The sequence below is a fragment of the Chaetomium fimeti genome, assembly GCF_033439085.1.
Source record: "Chaetomium fimeti strain CBS 168.71 chromosome Unknown B0H64scaffold_1, whole genome shotgun sequence".
Lineage (NCBI taxonomy): Eukaryota > Fungi > Ascomycota > Sordariomycetes > Sordariales > Chaetomiaceae > Chaetomium > Chaetomium fimeti.
Window position 1 is genome coordinate 3,303,916 of NW_026944329.1, and position 21,156 is coordinate 3,325,071.

The window sequence follows — 21,156 nt, forward strand, 5'->3', positions numbered from 1 at the left end:
ATTACATATACGAATAGACGGGAGTTCAGGTGAAGCAGGAAACACCCAGCTACTTTACGGGAAGAACACATCGCGAGAGTGCGTAATTGTAAAATTGGGGATTACCGTTCCCCACTGCAATGTCGCCTTCTCAAGAAGAAAAAAAGAAAAAAAAACGAGCTCCGTAGTCCAGCTCCAGCTGCTCGGGCTCGCTGATGAGGCTGCGGGTTCGTTACAGGGGTGACATGGCGATCTCAGCTGGCCCCGCAGCGCCTCGACCGCAGGCTGCCCCTGGTCAGCGGCCACTTTCTCGGCTCACCCACCGACGGCCGATTCACTGACGGACACCCAATTCGACTTTTTGACCCGAGTCTTGGAACCCCTATTCTCAGCGCTATCCTTTACCAACCCGCAAAGACGCTCGTTAATAGCCTACTGGATACCTGCGGCGTAGGGAGCATCCCCAGCACGACCGCGGCGACTCCCATTTCAGCGCTGACGCCCGTCGATCGACTGGGCCCCGAGATCTCCCAGACGCCCACGAACCTCTCCCGCCCCCAAATCATCTGCAGCCCGGGACCTGGACCGCCGGGGAATGGCTGGACCGAGCCTCCACCATGGCTCGGCCGTATAGCAGCAACAAGAGCAGCTTCTCCTACCCTCCGAGGTACTACCCCGACCACTCAACCCCCTTATTTGACGACCTTCGCGCCCTCATCGCCCGTGCCTTCCACGCGCTAGCTCGGTTTTGGCGCGAGCGTGGCCGCCGCATGGCCTACAGGACCCTGCTGTCATCGGTCTACCGTCTGCGACTGAACCTGGCCTACCATCGCCTGGTCTCCTTCCCGCACCTGCTCGTCGCTCTGTGGGTGGTGGTGCTGCTGTGGGGGGAGAGATGGGTGTTCCACTCCAAGGTCGAGAGCTGTCACTGGAGTAACTGGGAGCAATGGGTATGACAGACAACCGCTTCCGCGACCGTTTGGGGCTGCGCAACCAAGATCAAATGCTAACATGTCTCTTTGCTTGCCACACAGCCTGCTGGCGCAGAACCCCACCGTGTCGCGCTCGTCGCCGACCCCCAGCTCATCGACCCTCACTCGTACCCGGGCCGCCCGTGGCCGCTGAATCCGCTGACGATGCTCATCACCGACAACTACCTGCGGCGGTCTTACAACCAACTGCAGTCACAGCTCGACCCCGACAGCGTGTTCTTCCTGGGCGATCTGTTCGATGGTGGGAGGGAGTGGAAGACGGCTCATGGGGAGTTTAAGGACCCAGAGTGGGGACCGCACCCGAAGAGCGAGCAGAAGTATTTGAAAAAGTGGCATAAGACATATGGCGAGTTTTACTGGCTGCAGGAGTACGCCAGGTTTGGGGACATCTTTTTCGATCCGTGGGTGAAATCGGGGCAGGCGAAGGGGGCTGAACACAAGGGGAGGAAGATGGTAGCGAGTCTGCCCGGCAATCACGACCTGGGTTTTGGCGACCAGATCAAGCTACCCGTGAGGGATAGATTTGAGACATACTTTGGAGAGGGCAACAGGATCGACGTGGTTGGAAATCATACGTTCGTGTCAGTCGACACGGTATCGTTGAGCGCGGGTTCATCGGACGAGGCCAAGCGTCACGATTTGAAGGAGATCTACGAACCGGTTCAACGCTTCCTAGGCGGTCTCGAGAGGGAAAAGAAGAAGGCTGTTAGCAGGGCGTTGCGCCTGCTCCGGGGAGAGATCACGGAAAGTCAGTTCAAGCACGATATCGAGGAGCTCGACAAGGTCAAGTCTGACGACAAGCCGGCCGCCGACATCAACGCGCCGGAACTGCCGACCATCCTCCTCACCCACGTACCCCTCCACCGCCCGCCCGGAACACCATGCGGACCGCTGCGCGAGAGGTCCCCCCCATCAAAACCGCCCAAGGGCCAAACCACACCCGTCTTCCCCGACCACCGCAACGCCATCTCTGTTTCGGCGGGCTACCAATACCAGAACGTCCTCAACGAGAAGGATTCAGAGGACCTCATCAAAAAGGTCGGCAACGTCGTCCACGCCTTCTCGGGCGACGACCACGACTACTGCGCCGTCACCCACTCGGACGCGCAGGCCAACGTGCCCGAGATCACGGTCAAGAGCATCAGCATGGCCATGGGCGTCGGCAAACCGGGCTTCCTCCTCGTCAGCCTCTACAACCCGCTCGACCCAGCCACCGGCAAGCCCCTCAACGAGCACGACAAAACAACAACGACGACGACAACAACAACAACAACACTCCAAACCCACCTCTGCCTCCTCCCGAGCCAGCTATCCACCTACCTCCGCTACGTGACCCTCGCACTGGTGTGCATCGCCATCCTGGCCGTGCGCGCCGTGCTGGTGCCCATCCTAGGCCTGACACCATTCGCCCTCGACCATGCGGCCTCTGTTTCTTCAGGGGCGGGCCGACCGGGCGGGCCGGGCCGCAGCAGCGCCCTCCTGCCCGTCTTCAAGGCCAAGGTCGACGACTACGACGAGCATGCGCTGCCGCGCGGCTTCTCGGCCTCGCATTTCCTGAACGGCAACGGCCATGCCAAGGCGCGCGATCGCTCCGGCAGCGGGTCGGTTTCTGGGTCTGGGTCTGGGTCTGGCTCTGGCTCTGGGTTGGGGCATGGGAGGCGCGGGAGGGGCGGCGGTTCGTCCGCGGGGAAGTGGGGGTGGGCTGGTGCGAGTGGTGGTGCTGGTGCTGGTGTTGGTGGTGTTGGTGTTGGTGCTCGTGGGGGGAGGGCGCGCGCCGCGCCGAGAATAGAGATCCCTAGTGAGGGCGAGGAGGAGGATGAGTATGGGGGTTATAATGGGGGGAAGTGGAAGGCGAGGGCCAAGGGCGGGCGAGGGGGGTTGCAGCCGAGGTCGGTGGTGGGGGTGGTGGTCAGGGAGTTTTGGACATCGGTTTGGAGGGTGGTGTGGATGGTGGTCGGGTTTTTTGGGTGGTTGGCCTGGAAGGGGTAGGGGTTGGGGATGGGGTGTATGAGTATGATAGAGGGTAACTATCGAGTAATGGGTATAGTGCTTAGACGGAGTTTGCATATACAAGGCGATGGCGTTGTTTTACTTGGAGTGTCTTCTGCTGCGTTGCCCTTTTTCTCATCACCGCCGAGGTTCCATGCGCTGCTGACAATCGGATTGCGCCGGTTCCGAACGAACAATCAAATTGTGCTGCCGGTTCCGAAGAAGCAAGTAATCCTCTGCAACCCCCGTGACTGTCATCCCGGACACCGACATGATGATGGACCAACGCGCGCACAGCCGGGAAGGTTACCCGCCGAGTGTCGTCCACCGCGTAAAGTGGTTGCAGGACAATAGGCCAATGACGTCGCGTAGGGCTGGGATCTCACGCGCCTTCTGGGGGCGATCCGCCAATGGCGCTCCACCTTCAGCTCACGGCTTCCGCTTCATTGTTCAACAATTGTTGGATTTGAGAGGAGTAAACAGGTGATTGAAGACGTGGAAATGGTCGAAAAGGGCATTAGTGATGTTGCTGTGCTAGAACAGTGTCTTCTGGGTATTACTTTTTTCAATTCAAGTCTAACGAGAGAGAGTTCCTCTGACAAGGCTGGATCCTGCCGACTCCCCCTTACCCCTGCTCTCCTTCATTGCGAGTTAATGAGTGACGCCAAAAACCGCGTCAGAAACGCGCTTTGCTGGAAGCAGCTAAGAACCGTTCCCCGGTCAGCCAGCCATCCAGGCTCCCAGGTTGGTTACAACTTGCAAGGTTGCAAGGTCTGAGCTGCGTCTCCAGCTGCCAGCTTTTTGTTTGCCAGGTTTTTGTACTCCTTTCCACTCCTGCTCCCACTCAATTGCTTTCGAGAATCACTTCTCACTACTTTTTCGACTTTATCATCTCGGAATCGGTGGAATTTGGCCGTTATCAACCAAATCAACCAACCGACCAGGGCTCAAAGCACGCCCGTTTGTCTTCAAAATTGAAGTCGTCAAGCTTTTCTCCATTCCCTCCGCCATTTCAACGACTTCCCTCTCCACCCACCATCGACTTTTCTCTCGCTGTGTAAAGCAACTAGTTGTTTCTTCTTCGACTCCACTCAACCGCCGCTTCTTATCCCGCCATCCAGTCCACAGAATGTCCACTCTCAAGCGGAAGGCTGGCGCCGATGCCGGTGCGGAGTCAAAGAAGCCCAAGCAAGGCAACATCATGTCCTTCTTTGGCGCCCCCAAGTCATCACCCACACGCGCCAACGCAGCACCCGAGCCTACGCCCGCCAAGTTCGACAAGGCGAAATGGGCAGCCTCCATCACCCCCGAGCAGCGGGCGCTACTCCAACTCGAGATTGACACCCTGCACGAGAGCTGGTTCTCCCTGCTCAAGGACGAGCTCATCAGCAGGGAGTTCCTCGAGCTCAAGAAGTTCCTCCAGCGCGAGGCGGCCGCCGGCAAGACGGTGTTTCCCCCACGAGAGGACATCTACAGCTGGTATGTACCCGTCCTCCTTACTTCCCCCCCCCAACCACCCATCAACAAGCCCAGCCCACTAACCTCAACCCTCTTCCCCCCCCCCCATCAGGTCCCGCCACACCCCCTTCTCCACCGTCAAAGTCGTCATCCTCGGCCAAGACCCCTACCACAACCACAACCAAGCGCACGGCCTCGCCTTCTCGGTCCGCCCCCCGACCCCGGCCCCCCCCTCCCTCAAAAACATGTACATCGCCCTAAAGAACGACTACGCCGCCTTCACCCCACCCCCCAACAAGGCCGGCCTGCTCACCCCCTGGGCCGAGCGCGGCGTGCTGATGCTCAACACCTGCCTGACGGTGCGCGCCCACGAGGCCAACAGCCACTCCAACCGCGGCTGGGAGCGCTTCACCCAGCGCGTCATCGACCTGGTCGCGGCGCGCCGCGCGCGGGGGGTGGTGTTTATGGCCTGGGGCACGCCCGCGGGCAAGCGCGTGGTCAAGGTGGATCAGAAGAAGCATTTGGTGCTGAAGAGTGTGCACCCGTCGCCGCTGTCCGCGGCGAGGGGGTATTTTACGTGCGGGCATTTTAAGGCGGCGAATGAGTGGCTTGCGAAGAGGTATGGGGAGGGCGGGAGGGTGGATTGGGCGCTGGTGGAGGGTGGGAGTGTGTTTGGCGGGGAGGCGGAGAAGAAGGAGAAGGAGGATGCCAAGGTGAAGGCGGAGGCGGAGGATGAGGATGAGAGGGCGATGGCGGAGGCGGAGGCGGAGGCGGAGGCGGAGGAGGGGAGGGAGGTGAAGGTCGAGGGGGAGGTGGTGGAAGACGGTGTGGTGAAGAAGGTTGAGGCGGCGGCTACGGCTGGGGGGGATGCTGAGAACAAGGAGAAGGTGAACGAAACGGGCGTGGAGACGAAGGGGCCGGTCAAGACCGCTGACGGTGAAGAAAATGCTGCGCCCGAGGTTGAGGCTTGAGGCTTGCGCTTGGGCTCTTCGGGGTTTGGTCTCTTTTGTCGACACGGAGGATTATGAATGGTCGTTTTACCTGTTGGATTATCTATGCCAGTCGATGGAGCTGGGGGTGCCTTCATCCAGGGCAGGTTTGTGTCACTCGAGCGTTGGGCTGAGTCGTCCCGTCAGTTGAAGGCCTCTTGCCAGACGGTCTCAGATAGACGGGTTGGGGATTTCATGTGGGATTATTACAGCTGAGAAGCAGAAGAAATGGCGAGGGACTTGTTTCTGCCCTCACTTGGGTTGGGCTTAGATAGAAGGATAATGAGTTGATGTATACCATTCTTGGTTGAGATCCTTACACTGCACGTTGATATGGTGACCATGGCGATGAGGGGGGCAAGAACGACGAAACATATGGAGTCGACGCTACGGCTGCCTATGTTCATGTCTAGGGTTGGGTTTGTTGATGCATGTCATTATATCATGTGGTTGACTGCTTGCAGCAAGTCCTCAATAGGCCAAGTCCGTCCATACGGGTGGAGGGTGACTGAGGTCCGTGTCTGGCTTGTCTGTCTTGTCTTGTTTGTTCCGGCATTTCTCGGGCTTGGAATGGTTATCTTTGCTTTCCCTGGCAGGACGAAAGGAGTTAACGTGACTTCTTCAATGGCCGTGCTTCGAAACAACCTCATCCCATCCACTTGGCAGATGAGATGAGCATTTTGCCTACAGATTACAAGTGGATGTTTGTACATGTTTGTACCCCTGGAATACGGTGAGAAATGGCGCCCACCAGGGAGTGCCTGTCAGCTTATATAAATTTCTTACTGTGTATGTCGCCGCACCGAATACTCGAGACAAATAAGCTGGGTCACTCATTTGGAAAAGTCTTATTTGATGTCTTTGGACGGTGAGTTCCGGAATCCCGGAATTGCAGTTCGACGTGACCTCACTAGTCGGAACGCTTCAGCAATCCTGAACTCGAAAGAGTAACCCGGACGATCTGAGTTCGTCTCGGCCTGCGCTTCATTCGAGTCATGTGCTGGCCTGGACTGGTTCGATTTTTTTGGTGCTCATGCAACAGCGGGACTTTGTGCCGAAGCACCGAATGGAGTCGTGTTTTGTGTGTTTCAGCGCTTTGTGGTTGGATCGATGATCGGTCACAGCTGTGCTCCAATCTGTCCTGAGTGATGCATAGACCGCAGTCGTAATATTATTGCGGTATCATACTTCGTACGCACAGCCAATTGTTTTTTCTTTCTTTCTTTTCATTTTACATCATAGAGATACGAGAAAATGAAGGGAGAAGGGAAAAAAGCAGCAGGAGAGGAAAAAAGGAAGAAAGATGCCAGTGCTCGAGTTACAGATTCCGAGAAAGGAAAGCCCCCCACCCCATCATGAGCAATGATTGGACCAACAAGAAATCAAGGGTCGGGGCATCAAGCTGGAACACCGTGGTGGGGCACAATTACTCTGTTACCAGCTGGACTGCTCACATGGATGAGGAAGCCCCATTGAATGCTTCTGAGGAAACCCGGGTGATCATGACCCAAGGATCATACAGATAGTGTGCATTGCGTTTTTCTATCCTTGGATCAATCGGCCCTCGGTTTGAACTAGCATCCCTCGTCTGTCCCGCATCGATGCTCCAAGTTAAGGTTGGCTCTGTGCTTGGATGCATGCAGGTCCAGGGCCCCACATAGGATACCCCTGCAAGAAAGCCCCGGCACCCTCACGGGATGGACGCGCGTGTGTGTGGCAGAGGGGTCCACTCCACTGTGTCTCGGTGCAGTGCGTTCAAGGTTGGTTGCCTCTCTGGGCCAAGCCGAGCATCGCACTCTTCAAACCATCACGAGTCGACAATCCTCGACGCGTTCCAACTCAGACCCGGGGTTTGGGGGCATTCTCCGGTGCAGGTGGTCAATCAATGACCAATCGCCCCTCGCTCGGCTTTGTGGTCACTGGCTGTGATGATTTTGTGCACAAACGCGGGGTTGATGAGTTGGCACTGACCTGACCACGCAGACATGCGCAGACATGCACGCAAGAGCAATCTGCGGCCACTGGCCTGACACGGGGCCGAGCAGCTAGCCGAATTCGTACACCATGCGGGGGGGGGATTTGGCGGGCGGATGGAGGGAGTGGAAAACCGGGAGCAGGTTTTGGGACAGGTCCGGAAGTGGCGTTCGCGAAATTGACTGCTGCAGGTTGCTGCTCGAGTGCAACCTCCAAATGCCGTGCCGAGTCGTCACGTCGGCCGAGTCCCTGGCAGGAGGGTATTTTTGTTCTCTACCCGGTCGGTACAAGTTAGTAAGGCCGCCTAACTTGAATAATTCGTGTTGCTCTTAGAGGGAGAACAAGAAATGACGAGGAACTGGTGGAGCTTTTATGGGTGACGGGAGGTCGAGCGGACGAAACGGACAACAATCCACGGAGGCGACACAAAGAAGGATAGACCTTGAATTCGGACCCTGGATGTGCACCTTCCCTCCCGATCCGAACTCCACAGACATTGGGCAAGAACGACACTCCCGAGCCAGAACCGGGCATCCATAGGACTCGGCGGGCAGTGGAGGCTAGCGGTCGAAGTCGGACGCTTCAACATCCATTGTCCAAGCATTGCCGCTTCGGTGGTTCCATGGATGTGGGGGAGGGGTTCATGGTTGATGGTTGGTTATCTTGTGAATACCGACAATTACGACCAGTGTTACGACCAGCGTTCGGTCGAGAGAGTGGCCGTTCATTTAAATGATAAAGCATTGCGGGTGCTGTGCTCGTTGTGGTCGCCCAATGTGCCGTTCCTGTTCCTGAACGGGCTGGAGCAATTCGTTAGCATGGCGTTCGCCGCCCATCATTGCAGAGCCTAATCCTAATTCAGGCTGGCACCCAAGACACCAAGTATCTTTTTGCGGCTAGTCCCAGCTAAATAAGACTTGGACTTCGAATTGGAGGCGGCCCAGCCAACACCCGCCCGGTCAGAGCAATTTCCTGGCGCGACTGGGCTGAGATCGCAAGCCCCTGAAGACTTTCACAAAGCCACTTGCTTCGGAGGAAACAGTTTCTTCTTCCATTCTGTTTCCCATCGTGACTTTGCATTCTCACCCAATTCTTTTTATTATTCAACATCACTCGCTCCCTTACCCACCTACCTGACCGCCATAACCCCGGCACAACCTCTGTAACGTACCGTCTTGTTCCCGAAACAGCACCGAATCGACGCTAATAATATGTAGGGGACTGCCTCCAACGACCGAGACCCAATCGTTAGGGACCCCAAACTCCAGCTCCCCAGCTCTCTCACCCGGCCAAGATATTTCTTTGATTTTTTTTCTCGACATCTCGCCGAACCGCGACGCTTATCTATCCCCACGTCGGCATTCTGAACCACGGGGGCCGCTTAACTCTCCTTCTCTATCCGACCCGCATTGCCCACCATTCCCGACCTACTTGCATTCCAGGCCTATTTCCGAGACAGGCTATCGTCAAAAACGATGCCGAGTCTCTTTTCCCGCCTGAAAGGCAGAGACGGCAAATCCAAATCTAAGAAAGGCGCGCTCGACCAACTCGCCCAGCAGCCGCCAAAACCACGATGGGACGACGCGTGGGCGCGCAAAACAATCGACCCTGAGGAAGTCCAACAATTGCTTCGATTCTGCACCGAAGAGCTCAAGGCGCGAGGTATGTCATCAATTTTATGCCCTGCTGCGCCCACCATGCGCGTCAAGCGGCTCTCGCCGCGCCCTGCGCCCTGTGCCACACAACATGCAAGCTAACGGTACCCTGCAGCTCTCGATCTTCCATTCCTCTTACTCCCGTTTCGCCCGACCTCCGACCCGAGCGCCGTCCGTACTTTTGTGCGACACTTTTTCGACGGTAAAGATGGCGGTCAACTGCTTCGAGGGGAGGCTCTGGCCCACGAGCTGCGAATGACGGAGCCAATGGTACGATATCGCGACAATCCCGCGCGTGGGGTTGGAGCACGGGGCGCTAATATCGACGATAGGTCATTGCGGGCGTGGTCAAATGGTGTTGGAGCAGACTCCAGGGCGGCGTCGTTGGCTGGGACTCCTACGAGCTTTTCAAGGTCGGAGAACATGGTACGTCGCGGCTCGGGCAGACGGAAAGTTACCACGGCCAAACTGACATTGGGCGCAGACTCGCATCTGGCCAGAGATTCGTTTAAGACTTTTATCCCCCTCAGTGTCGACAACGACTCTCGTGTCAAGATCATCTTCGATTTCTTCGACCTTCTCGCGGCAATCGCCGCCCACAGCAAGTCTAACGGGTTTGGAGGACGCAAGCTCTCCCGCATGGCAGCCTGGTGGGCGTTCGAGCCTAATGATAACGGCAATGGGTTTGAGGGCGGGTACAAGTCGTGGCTCAGGCAAGTTGCTACTTAGCCCTTTCCATGCATTGCCGCGCTTCCGCTAACAGCTTGGACAGCGCCGCGGACGCCACAAGCCATTTGTTCTTCGCTTATCTGCGCTCTCTCGCCCCTGAGCCGGTCCAGGGCGGCATCTCGCTCCTGCCCATGTCGCTGCAGAAGCTACTCCAAGAGACCGAATACCCACCGCAGAGACCGGCGCTCATGCAAACATCGACGAACAGGGTTGCCATGATTGTCGACACCGTCTCGCCTACCCCGTTCACCCTGCTCCGAAGAGCCAACCATTTCCAATACCGCGAAGAAGACCGGGCGCTCCAGGAATGGTCCGAGTACGAGGATCCAATCCAGGCTTTGACGGAAGAGTGCCGCAGAGTTCTCAGGGCGATTGCTGCGGCCAACCAGTCGCAAGCTGTTTCGAGTTCGAAGCATTCCACTAGCCTTCGTGACGCTTCTTGGTCTCGGTTCGAGGATATCGGCTTCGCAAGCGCGCTGGAGGAAGACGAGATGGACGATGACGCGCTCGCGAAGCGCCGAATGCAGCAGGGGCTAAGGAATACGCCCGCTTCTGGTAACGGTGACCTGGGGCGACCAACCACCCCATCATGGGCCGATTTCCTATCATCCGGCTTCGTGGATGAGCGAGGCGCACCGAATACCCTATTGCCTCCTGACAAGGTTCTGCCTCCAATCGACACGGGAACCGCCCGGCAGCGGAGCTCTCAGTCCCACAAGCCGAGACTGGAGACCGAACACCAGTTCGAGCCTGGTGAGTTGGCGAGCATTGTTCGGTTTGACCTCGATGACTCCTTCTGGTGGGTGTGGATGACCAGTCTGGCCCCTGAGGAGACCGCGGAGAGGAAGTCGGCCTTTGGGCGGTGCGCCGTGATTGAAACACTGATCCGAACCGGCCGTTGGCTTGTGATGGAGGAAATTGTCAAGGGCGCGGCTCCTGATCCAGAGGAAGGTGCCTACATCGCAGAGAAGAAGGGCTTTTTCAGTTGGACTCGGCGCGGAAAGGGCCTTAACAGGAGAAAGTCCACCGGAAAGCACGCCCTGGACAAGGATGGGCAGCTGAAACCAGGCTCTACCATGGGCTTGAGCAAGACGAGCATTGGGCCCGATCAGCAAGCCAGAATCCAGGCGGCAGCGCTTCAGCTTCACAGGCAGGAACAGCAGCAGAAGTCATCGCAACAGGTCCAGGAGCGGCGGGGAAGGAAAGACGCCGACTACTTGGCCGAGAAGACTAACAGCGTCTTCACGCTTCAACCAAGCATCCTCAGCGAGGCGTCTCCGGCTGTCAAGTGGGCCAGCAAGTATGACAAGGAAGCGATAAGAGACGCTTACCTTGCCAACACGAGTGCCGGCCGTGGTGTCAGCACAACTTCGCTCGCCAACGGACACGCCACGCCCACGACAGGTGAGCAGGAGCAGCGCCCGGAATTGCCCCCGAAGATGCCTTTGTCGCCCGCAGGGCCGGACCCGATTGTGACCACTGGCTCGTCTTCGGTCCCCCGTCGTAACGAGACACCGACCCCCCAGACACCGAAGCGGGAAGACAAGGAATTGGAGGTGCCCAAGGAGGTTCACCCGGCAGAGCGAGTGCACAGCCCAGTACCACCGTCGAAGGAGCAGGCGAGCATGGAGCTGGCACGAGAGCAGATGGTCTCCCCCGAACCTCTCATAGGCCCCGACGGCCAGAAGCAAAAGAAGCTTCACAAGGACGTGGCCAAGGTTGGTGCCGGCGGCGGCTTGAAGAAGTTGTTCAGCCGCAAGAACAGGAGTTCGAAGTTGCCCGAGAACGCCGCAGAGCAGCTCAAGTCGTTCACTGCTGCCACCGAGGCTTCTGCTCCTCCGGCCGTGCCGGAAAAGGCTGCGCAGCGGGAGCAAGCCCGGGCCGACCCGCCCAAGGAGCAGCCTGCTGTTTTGCAGAAGCCTCAGGCCGTTCCGGCCCGCGTCCCGGTCCCCGCTGAGTCTCCTGTCTCGCCTGTTTCGCCGGTTTCGCCACCTCCTGCGCCGGTGGCTGCTCCGCAAGCTACCGCGCAGCGCGCTCCCGAAGCTGCTCCTGTCTCCGAGTCACCCCTTCCTCAGGATGTCTCGCCCGTGAGCCCGAGGGATGCTGCCGCCGGGAAGGAGGAGGTCTCCCGCTTTAACCAAGGACCCCTCCTTGACCAGCCCGCCTTCGTGCCCGACGAAGCGGAAGAGGATGATGCCGTTCCCCCTCCCATTGCCAGGCGCTCCCCTCGCAACCCGTCGCCAGTGCCGCAGCAACCCGAGGAAGAGGAGGCAGCCCCGCCCCCGGCGCCGGTGGCTCTTGCTGTCGACCCGCAAGACCGGTGGGCGCAGATCCGCAAGAATGCTGCGGAGCGGGCTGCCTACCGCCAGGCCACGCAACCTGCGAGGTCCTCGGGAGGTCTTGCTGATGACAGCAGTGAAGAGAGTAAGCCATCACCACACCTAACCTATAGTTAACTCTATGAATAATTGCTAACTATCTCCAGCGATCGAGACCCGTGTCGCCCGCATCAAGGCCAGAGTTGCCGAACTGACCAGCGCCGCCGAGGGAGGCCCTGGTGCTCGCGTGCCGCCCCCGGTCCGTCGCTAGACGCGATGCAGCTGCACCGAGCTACTGTCCCGTTGGCGCTGGAGCTCGCCAGTACGATGTTGAAAAGGATCGATGTTGAAATAAGGTGGAATGCGAACTGCAATTTTCTCCCGTCATGCCTCTCGGACCAGGCATTTTCGTTTCTCTCTTTGCCATGGCCTACGCCATACCAGCCCCTTCTTTTTTCTTGGTGGATTGAAGTCCGCAGTCGACACCCGGCACTCGTAATATACCATTTTTGGAATTTAATGCTTTTTCACCCTGCGGAGAACTCGAAGGATATTGCAGTTGGGTTGCTATTCAGACAGTCTTTCCCTAATCTTTGGCTTTTCCCCTATGATACCACTAGAAAAGTTTGCGAAGTAGCCAGTACAATGACATCTCCCATCTGGACCATGACCGTGGTGGTTTACTGGGGTTGGGAATGTTGAGTGTTGAATCTTCGATGCACACTGGCAGCATAACAAAACCTATCCGCTTCCGCACAGTATCGACCATGGTTTTGCATACCTTGAACAGACTATATAGAGATTCATTGCCAAGGAGCTGATCGCGCAATACACTTCTTAATGCGGTTGCCCTCATGGAAAATTCATAACATACAATGCCTAGCCCAGTGGTGAGATCACCAGCCCATCGTCTTGTTTATTCAACCCCATCAACTTACACCACCGTCCCGCAAATGTAGTGTACAAGTAGGTAGTTCCGCGCCCGAGCGAACATCTAAGCCATCTTATCTAATGCAGACATTAAAACAACGCTTCCCCGCGTGTTCGCCATAATGAGTCGAGAGTCGAGAGTCACCGCAAAACCCCCCAGCAAAACGCCTTCGGCCGCCTCGCTCGTTGCCGGCTCGTAGAAACCAGAGGACGCCCCGAAGAAAAAGCAGACGCCAAACATGCTACCAGACGCCAGAATGCGGTAAAAAGACGAAGACGTGAAGATGCACCACGTAACACACCCCTCTAAAAGACCCGCCCGGCAGAGGGAAGCAATCCCCCCCCCCCCCCAACCATCACCATCACCATCACCATCCCCATCCCAACTCACACCCCACGCCCACCCACCCCCCCAACCGCCGCCGCCTCCGCGGCACCGCTAGCGGTAGCGAGCCCCCTCCGCTCGGCAAGCGCGCGCTCGTTAACCCCCCGGAACACGCGCTTGCCCACCTCGTAGCTGCTGATCATGATGGCGCAGGCGGGCGCCACGCGCAGGGTGCGCGGCACGCAGCCGCGGAACAGGCCCGGCAGCCCTTCGGTGCGGAAGATGTGCCACAGCAGGCGCGCCATGTTGCGCTCCTCGGGCGCGGCGGCGGTGGCCGCGGCAGTGGTGGTCGCGGTGGTGGTGGTGGTTGTAGACGGTGCGCCGGTATCGCGGAACACTTGGGTCCGCGTCTTGCCGACGTCGAAGGGCATTGTCACGACGCTGGCGAAGCCGCCCGACGCGGCGCCCGCGATGAAGCTGTCGGTGAAGGTGTCCGCGTGGTTGTCGCTGGCGCGGCTGCGTGAGCGTGAGCGTGAGCGTGATCCGCCGTCCCGGCCCCGTTCCAGATCCAATTCCAGTCCCAACCCGTCTCTGGTGCGGCGCTCGCGGGCGTCGGCTAGGCGGCCGCGGATGGTCTCGTAGCCCCACCAGTACATGCCGGAGAAGGGGACGTCGCGCCACAGGGTGAGGGAGAGGCCGCGCCAGAGGGCGCGGTAGCCGTGGGCGGCGACCATGTCCTGGATGCCGCGGAAGGTGGAGGCGAGCGGGTTGGCGGCGGCGCGCTCGGGCACGGCCTGCAGGCGGGTGCGGAACAGCTCGATGGGCGACACGGCCGTGGCGGCGAGCACGCGCGCCGTCGACCCCGCCACCAGCGGCGCGTAGTCGTCGGGCACCCCGCGCGCGATCGGGCTGCCCGCCCGGTTGAACCGCAGCCACTCGTACCCCGTGAAGTAGATGATGTTGGCCGGGATCGCCATGACCAGCGTCGGCGAGAGGCCGCGCCAGAGCGTCGTCACGCCCTCATTGCGGGCGATCTTGCGTAGGCCGTCGAACGTGGAGGTGAAGGTCCGTTGTTGGGTTTGTTCGACGGCACAGTTGATTGCTGATGGTGACGTTGCTGGGTTTGTGGCGTGGATATTGTTTTGTGAGAGGGGACGGGGTCCCGCGAGGCAGGCCTCGGCGTTGTTGTTGGTGAAGAAGACCTCGCGGCAGCAGGCGGTAACGCCGAGGTCGGCAGGGCGGAAAGCGGCGGCGCCGGGGGTAGCGGTGGTGGGGATGGCGAGCTTGGTGAAGTCGATGACGGGCTGGGTAACGCCCTGGGACTGCCAGCGGACGCGGACGACGTCGAGGGGTGTTGCTGGAGGGGTGAGTTAGCTTTTATTGCGGCACTCGGTGGGGAGCTGACGGTGGTACATGCCTAGCAAGCCCGTCAACAGGCTCCCCGATGTGGCCGAGAGCATCTTCTGCATGGCCGTGATCTCGACGGGGTCGCTCGGGAGGTCGGCGGCGGCGCCATGGTCGGATATTATGTCGTGGTTTTGACCAGCAGCGTCGTGCGCGTGGACGCTGGTTGCGAATGGAGCCATTCAAGAATCTGCAAATTTATGCACCTCTTCTCATGGCCTGGCGGTGCAATCCCGAGCGACGAAGGATCGAGTTATCACGGAGGCGAATACCCCTCAAGCGCAATTCCAATCACCCTACCCTCTTTGCTCTTTGACCGTCAAGGTGGAGTCAAAAGTTGGTGGTAGTTGTCGCTTGCTTTTTTGAGGAGAGAATTCCTGATGCGCAGGAAATCTGAGCGATTGTAGATGCTAAGAGAAGGATTAACTAGATAGCTGACGGAATTCAGTTGTCGGCGTGCTGATATGCGTGAAGGCAAAAAAGTCGGGTCCGACCGAGTCCGCGCGATCGGAGATTCTTCGCTCCAAGTTACAAACCCTCGGCGTCATCGCAGAAGATTATTCTCGACCACCCGGGGCCGAAAAAGCGGGTCGTGCAGAAGAGCCTGGAAGCCGCTCCGGGAATAGTTCGTTATTGCCAAGAGCCGCCCCAAGCCGAGAGCGCTGCTTATGTCATGCCTTCGCCCCGTCACGCCATCACGTGATCTTTCTGCTTACCCAAGCATGCCAAGATTTGTTTGCCAGACTTGGTCAAAGCTTCGTTCAATGTCTTGGCGGTGAAACTGGCGGACCCAACAAGCCGTGACCCCACACTTAGCTTGCCAACTGCCGGGCCGGGGATGTGGACCTCTTTCCAACACCAATCTATCCACATCCAACTCGTGCCCTTCTAGAAATCCCGCTTCATCTCTGTGCTTTTACCGCCCCACGTAGGCGACGTAAGCTTCATTAATTTCCCGTTCGAAGCTTGTTTGGAACATGCCGCTGCAAGGCAGGCCTCGGTAGTGCGCAACAATTAATTGTCAGCCGAGTTCCGAGAGAAAGAGGACGACTTCCGCGCTAGTGAGAGTATGGAATGTATCAAGGTAGTGAGTGCTAAGGTAACCATTCAAGATAATCGGAATAACTTGGTCGTGTGTGCAAGCAGACAACATGGCATTCTACTAACAGACGGCGTTCAATAATGATACGAATAGTGTCTAATGTAGGTAGGTTTGCTATGCTTCACACTGGATAATGTTGCCATCGCGCCGCACCAAATATTTGTACAAGCAAGCAAATACACTCCGAGTTATCAAGAAAAAGAAAGAAGAAAAAGTTATGCTTTTCCTCTTGATGTCCGCACCGTAGTATGCTGCAACAAATGAAATAACTAAGCACAAGTGACAATGCTCTGTAAAATATGTTCCGTATGCTCTGCATAAGAAATGAAGCCCGTCGGCTGGGATGAACGGAGGACAGGTAGTGACTGAAGACGGGCCGATTGGGATGCAAACAAAATAAAGTTATCGCCCCAAGGAAATATTCAGTCAGCAATTTCTCGTCAAGGACCGGCGTATCATGGAAAGAAACGAGTCGGAAGCACTCTTGCTTTCCTTTCCGACTCTAGTGATGCTCTTACCCCCTCTTCAATGCAACTTTTCCTTCAGGTAAACAACCGCCGCATACCCAGCACAGCAGCCCCTGCTCATGTTGTGGTGGCACCAGGGGCATTTGACCATGGTGGTGATGGCCCCCGAGATGCCCAGCAGCTTGTCCTCGACCACCGCGTCCGGCTTGGCCATGCACTCGTAGAGTTTGGACGGCATGTCGTGGTAGAATTTGCAGTTGCAGCACTCAACAAACATCTTGGCGATCGGCGCCATCCCCGCCGTCGGCGGTCGCACTTGGACCCCCGCTTGTAGCTGCATGTGTTTGGGGAGCGCCGAGAGGGCCGGCGGCCGGTCCGATGCCGAACTCTTGGGCTGTTTCAAGATTGAGACTGGCGCCGCCCCGGGCGGCCGGGCCGATGGCGTGGAAGCTCCTGATGCCGCCAGCGATGATAGCGAAGGGATCGGAGCAGAATTTGCTCGAGGCTGTGCAGGAGGTTTTGACGGCATCTGGTGAAGTGGGCTCGGTAGGGAAACGGGGGACGGCGGCCCGGCTGAAGTTGGAATCTCGCCCAAAATGCCATGGTATGTGAGTGGTTCCGGAAGATCACCGAAATAATGGTCGTTGGGCACTTGAAAATCCGGAGTTAGAGTTTGTGGAGGTGTCGACCCAGCGGATGGAACCGTCGAGCTGGCTAAGGATATCGAGCCGGGCGCCCGGTTGCGCTGCGGGCTGCCGGGAGCAAGCTGGGCCGGGTATTCACCCCTCCGCCCTTCAAGATCCGACGTTGCCTCTGGTTCTCGTTGCTCCGTCCGCCTTTCTTCAAATTTCTTTCTGTACCTCTCTGATCCGCCCTCTTGCGGTTCCCTCTCATTTGCGTATTCGAAAGGTTTGGGGTTATTTCTTGACGCCCTCATTTTCGGTGACTCCCTGGACTTAGCCACGTCTCCATTGTGCTCAGACATTCCCATCATGTCCTGCGTTGTTGCATCTTCCTTCTGCTGCGGGTCTGTTGAAGGGAAAGAGGCAACTGACGATCCGTTTGGCGAACTCTGGCTTCGTTTCCGAGATCGCGGTGGAATGGATATTGCGGGTTCAGCACTCCTAGCGGTGGGACCGGACTTTGGTGCCACCCTGAGGGGTTTCGGTTGTTCAATAGGCGCCTGAGGGGATGGCGGTCTCTTTGGGGACACCTGTTGTTCGGTATCATCCACGTTATCGAAGTTGGAGACCGTGGTCATGAAAGACTGTGCATCGCAGTCGATATCGATCGGCAAGGCTGTCCTGCTCCAACGGTCTTCGTTTCCCAACTCCACGCTTCCTCGCGTCTCCGAGTTGCGGACACGGGGTGTGCTTGCTTTGCTCGAATCTGGTGATTGGCGGAGCGTTCGTTCATCATCCTGAGGCCCAGAACGCTCGAAATTCATCTTGGGAGGCTCCCTCGCGACCACCGGAATATCTTTTGCTGACTGCGGCCGCGAAGTGTCTGGGGTTGTCGTTGATGATGGAAGCGGCGACCCGTCTTCGTATGCGGATGACGACGACGAACCCTCAGATGCTCGGGAGCCTCCTTGAGCCGCGTTCTCGGTTGGTTTGGCTTGGTGGGAAGCCGAAGCCGCCGCGAGGTTCTGAGGCTTGTTAGCATTTCGAATAGGCCCAAAACCAATATAGGAAAAGGGACATACGGAAGCGGCCTCTGAGGTGGTTTGTGGGGATGCCTTATTCTCTGCGTGGATGGATGCCCGAGAGTGCATAAGAGCCCGCAGCCTGAAATATGGTGGCAAGAGAACGGATGGCTGAGAGCTCTCGGCGGGGTTTTGAGCCTCTTTGGACCTGCCTAGAGCGGATTTCGTAACATCTCTCAAGCTCCGGCCTTTTTGGCTGTGGCTGCTGTGACCAGAACTGGCAGTTGATGGATCGCTCGAACTAGCAGAGCTTTGAGCAGTTGATGGCCGTTCATGATCCTGCAACCGGAAAGATCCGTCAACACTCCTTGGTGACGCGGGCATGCTTCCCACCGATCCCGGAGCATTGGGACTAGAAGAGTATGGGATTGCTTTGAAGGTCAAGTAATCGATTTGGTCGTTCCCGTCTCTGCCGGAGGAGGGAGCTTTGATACCCACAAGTTTCATCGCCGCAGACTTGGCTTCCTGTGTCAAAGAGGACCGCCTCGCGTGCTGCGTCTGCCCAGGACTGGAGCTCGAGGGTGGATAGTACTGACCAACCTCCGCAACTAGCTGCTCGTCGGCAAGACCAGCCATCGCCCGTTCAGCGACCTGGGCTCTTTGATGAAGCACATATCCGTTGCGGCGAGGCCCATCGGCGATGCGAACGGCAGCGGGCGGCTCTTGCGAGTGGTTGGCGCTGGACATCCCTTGAGCCATAGAGTTGCCTCGGGCGCCAGAAGGAGACATGTGCCGGAGCCTGGGGGTTCTCGAAGCCGAAGGTGGAAATGCATCACGCGGAGACCGACTCTCAACTTTTGATGGGAGGGGTGGGGCAGACTGTTGGGTGGGTGGTGCTGGCCCTTCTGACATGGACCTGCGCATCTCCTGTCGCGGAGCGGGGCCATTGTCGCGGAACAAATGATGGGGTATCGTCGTCGTAGAAGGGTCGCCCATGCCTTCACTGTACCAAGCGCCGGAGCCCGAGCCGGAAGCGATCTCGGCCAAGGCAGGCTGATGCCAGCGACTTTGTTGAAGATCGTCAGCAGAGGCTGTCCGCCCGACTTCTTCCGGCCGATGGATGGAATGGTTGTTCTGCATCAGTTGCCGACTGACGAGCAGTGGGTCTGACATTGAGCGATCCGTAGCAGCCAACGCCAAAGGTCTGGAATCCCGACTGGTTGTGGCCGGCGGCGGCGGCGGTGGCGGCGCTTTGCTTAGCCTCGCAGTGTTCCGTTTCTTCGCAGCTTTGGCTTCTTTTTCGGCCTGTTCTTTTTCTTTCTTTCGACGCTCGGCCTCGAACTTCTTGTCCTTCTTTCTCTGGCCGTAGCCCTCCCAACTAGGAGACTGGCATATCGATGATTGCTCCGACTTGCCATCTTCGTCATCGTCGCCCTCTGGAGAGAGAAATTTCACTTGCTTCTGAAACGGCTCATTGTTTGTCGGAGTGCCGACCTCCTCATACTCGTCGTCCTCCTCGACCTCCCATTCGTTTAGCTGGTTCCGCCGTTCGTTGCCGGCGCCCTGGGGTATGGCAAGGGATAGTGAGGGTGGGATAACGGTACGTTGCGTGGCTCTGACCATTAGGAATTGCTCTTGTGGGAATAGATTGTCCGGACGCTCGGGCCGAGGCGGAGGGCCGTCTTTGAGCTGGGTTGGGGGTGGTGGGAGAAGGAGTTGTGGACGTGGGGATTGCTCCGTCTGTTAGGATGTGAAGGGCAATGTTAGATACATGCCCCAGTGTAAGACATGTACGGGGCAATCGAGACACGAACCGAACCAACAAGCAAGCAGTGAGTGCAGATGGGGCGCAACGCACCTTATACTTCTTTTCTAGCTCAACCATTCGCTGGAAGCTGCTGGATTTGAGCAAGTCCTCCGTTCTCCGTTCGATTTCTGCCATGGCCGCCTTGGGCATGGCCCCAACACCGTATGGGGAGAACAGGATGTCCATGGTGGCAGCAACAAGGGTGACTGGCAGTTGAGGGGAAGGTGTAAATAAGGACGGCCACCCTCGCCAGAGGAAAACCTCCGAAGAAGGAGATCCGGTACAACTTGAGCAGAATACGGAGCTAAGTATAAACACGGCGGTTTGAAGGCGAGTGAGGGCCTATGCTCATGAAAACGTCCTGGGAGCTTCCGTGTGTCCGTGTCCAAGGAGGGGGGGTGTGGGATAACAAGACAGGCAGACTGTATAACCCTGGCCCTGGTTGGCGACGCTCGATCCCGGGCATGGCACTATGATCTCCCGCAACTGACGAAGGAAGTGTCTGAAATTCGGGCGCGCGTAGCCGCAGCTGGTGGGTGAATGCACCGTGTCTGGGGCCACGGGTAAAATGGCTTGTCTGTGTCCGGTCTTCACCCGGTGGCGAGCTCACTTGCAGGTCGCACTCCTCCTGTTGGCGGTTATTACATACATTAGACGGCCCCGCTGGGGGTAGGATTGGCGGGATGTCCCTCTCCCGGGTTGATGAAGAACAAAAAGAAAGCTCGCTACTTTGCAGCTTGCCTTCGCTCCGAGCCGCAGAGAAGCACATCATGGTCCTTGCCATGCGGTTCCACCAGGACTCGCAGACACGCAGGTAGCGAATATAAATAAACAAATATAAAAACTCGGCAGGACATGGGCGTACAGTCGGTGCGGCTTGTACCCCCATCGCTGCGGTCTGAAGGGGAAGTTGATGTTAGTCAGGAACGGCGAATGCAGGACAACACGAGGTCGACGTGGGCAACAGCCAGTCACCGCGCCAAACCCGGGTACCGAAAACCAGTCTTGGAACGTTGGGCACGGCGTGTTGCAGCTGCGTGTTATGTGACCCGTGTTCGCACTTCTATTTTGTTCGACTGATGTATCACAAAATCCAGCTGTCCAAGTGAGGGGGTAGAACGCAGTGATGCAGGTGTGACAAACGAAGCCGCGAGGTGCAGAAACGAAAAGCATTGAAACCAGGGAACGGCCCGGATTTTAGACGAGATGGAATTTGACGGGAAGGAACGCAAGCTGAGAAGTGAGCTCTCGGAGGTGATGGGGTGATAACCTGAGTCACGCTGCATTAGCTGATCCGAACCAGAGAGTCATGTTGAGGAAGGCACATCTGAAGTTGGGTGTTAGGTAGGTACCTAGACTCGGAGCAAACAGATGGATGGAAGTTGCGTCCGCC

At 57.7% G+C, this 21,156-nt stretch overlaps 6 protein-coding genes across 6 annotated transcripts; 4 read left to right on the top strand and 2 right to left on the bottom strand.

Annotated features, from left to right (window-relative positions):
- Positions 1 to 596: 596 nt before the first annotated feature.
- B0H64DRAFT_314112 (Metallo-dependent phosphatase-like protein) lies at positions 597 to 2,960 on the top strand (the record flags this gene model as incomplete). The annotated part of the gene is made up of 3 exons (XM_062800191.1): positions 597 to 929; positions 1,014 to 2,614; positions 2,738 to 2,960. 3 exons carry the CDS (start codon positions 597 to 599, stop codon positions 2,958 to 2,960), a joined length of 2,157 nt encoding a protein of 718 aa, XP_062664362.1.
- Positions 2,961 to 3,596: 636 nt separating this feature from the next.
- Positions 3,597 to 5,622, top strand: B0H64DRAFT_449360 (uracil-DNA glycosylase-like protein). Its single transcript, XM_062807086.1, has 2 exons — positions 3,597 to 4,439; positions 4,531 to 5,622. The coding sequence occupies exons 1-2, from the start codon at positions 4,090 to 4,092 to the stop codon at positions 5,387 to 5,389; spliced, it is 1,209 nt and encodes a 402-aa protein (XP_062664363.1). The 5' UTR covers positions 3,597 to 4,089; the 3' UTR covers positions 5,390 to 5,622.
- Positions 5,623 to 5,716: 94 nt separating this feature from the next.
- B0H64DRAFT_382004 (uncharacterized protein) lies at positions 5,717 to 6,473 on the top strand. The gene is made up of 3 exons (XM_062802840.1): positions 5,717 to 5,996; positions 6,096 to 6,130; positions 6,194 to 6,473. Exons 1-3 carry the CDS (start codon positions 5,741 to 5,743, stop codon positions 6,356 to 6,358), a joined length of 456 nt encoding a protein of 151 aa, XP_062664364.1. The 5' UTR covers positions 5,717 to 5,740; the 3' UTR covers positions 6,359 to 6,473.
- A 2,383-nt stretch (positions 6,474 to 8,856) lies between these two features.
- On the top strand, positions 8,857 to 12,354 carry B0H64DRAFT_449362 (uncharacterized protein; the record flags this gene model as incomplete). Its single annotated transcript, XM_062807087.1, has 6 exons — positions 8,857 to 9,043; positions 9,152 to 9,306; positions 9,369 to 9,462; positions 9,521 to 9,740; positions 9,800 to 12,189; positions 12,251 to 12,354. The coding sequence occupies 6 exons, from the start codon at positions 8,857 to 8,859 to the stop codon at positions 12,352 to 12,354; spliced, it is 3,150 nt and encodes a 1,049-aa protein (XP_062664365.1).
- A 1,046-nt stretch (positions 12,355 to 13,400) lies between these two features.
- Positions 13,401 to 14,924, bottom strand: B0H64DRAFT_428822 (mitochondrial carrier domain-containing protein; the record flags this gene model as incomplete). Its single annotated transcript, XM_062805866.1, has 2 exons — positions 13,401 to 14,695; positions 14,744 to 14,924. 2 exons carry the CDS (start codon positions 14,922 to 14,924, stop codon positions 13,401 to 13,403), a joined length of 1,476 nt encoding a protein of 491 aa, XP_062664366.1.
- Positions 14,925 to 16,266: 1,342 nt separating this feature from the next.
- Positions 16,267 to 20,240, bottom strand: B0H64DRAFT_25211 (uncharacterized protein). The gene is made up of 3 exons (XM_062799975.1): positions 19,815 to 20,240; positions 18,017 to 19,696; positions 16,267 to 17,959 (listed from the first exon to the last, which is right to left on the bottom strand). Exons 1-3 carry the CDS (start codon positions 19,947 to 19,949, stop codon positions 16,370 to 16,372), a joined length of 3,405 nt encoding a protein of 1,134 aa, XP_062664367.1. The 5' UTR covers positions 19,950 to 20,240; the 3' UTR covers positions 16,267 to 16,369.
- Positions 20,241 to 21,156: the final 916 nt, after the last annotated feature.

Coding starts and splice junctions, on each gene's coding strand:
- B0H64DRAFT_25211 (XM_062799975.1), bottom strand. CDS start 19,949: ATGGACATCCTGTTCTCCCCATACGGTGTTGGGGCCATGCCCAAGGCG. Junction 19,697..19,814: donor AGCTAGAAAAGAAGTATAAG/GTGCGTTGCGCC, acceptor ACATCCTAACAG/ACGGAGCAATCCCCACGTCC. Junction 17,960..18,016: donor CCACCTCAGAGGCCGCTTCC/GTATGTCCCTTT, acceptor AACAAGCCTCAG/AACCTCGCGGCGGCTTCGGC.
- B0H64DRAFT_449360 (XM_062807086.1), top strand. CDS start 4,090: ATGTCCACTCTCAAGCGGAAGGCTGGCGCCGATGCCGGTGCGGAGTCA. Junction 4,440..4,530: donor CGAGAGGACATCTACAGCTG/GTATGTACCCGT, acceptor CCCCCCCATCAG/GTCCCGCCACACCCCCTTCT.
- B0H64DRAFT_382004 (XM_062802840.1), top strand. CDS start 5,741: ATGGTGACCATGGCGATGAGGGGGGCAAGAACGACGAAACATATGGAG. Junction 5,997..6,095: donor AATGGTTATCTTTGCTTTCC/CTGGCAGGACGA, acceptor CATTTTGCCTAC/AGATTACAAGTGGATGTTTG. Junction 6,131..6,193: donor GTTTGTACATGTTTGTACCC/CTGGAATACGGT, acceptor TAAATTTCTTAC/TGTGTATGTCGCCGCACCGA.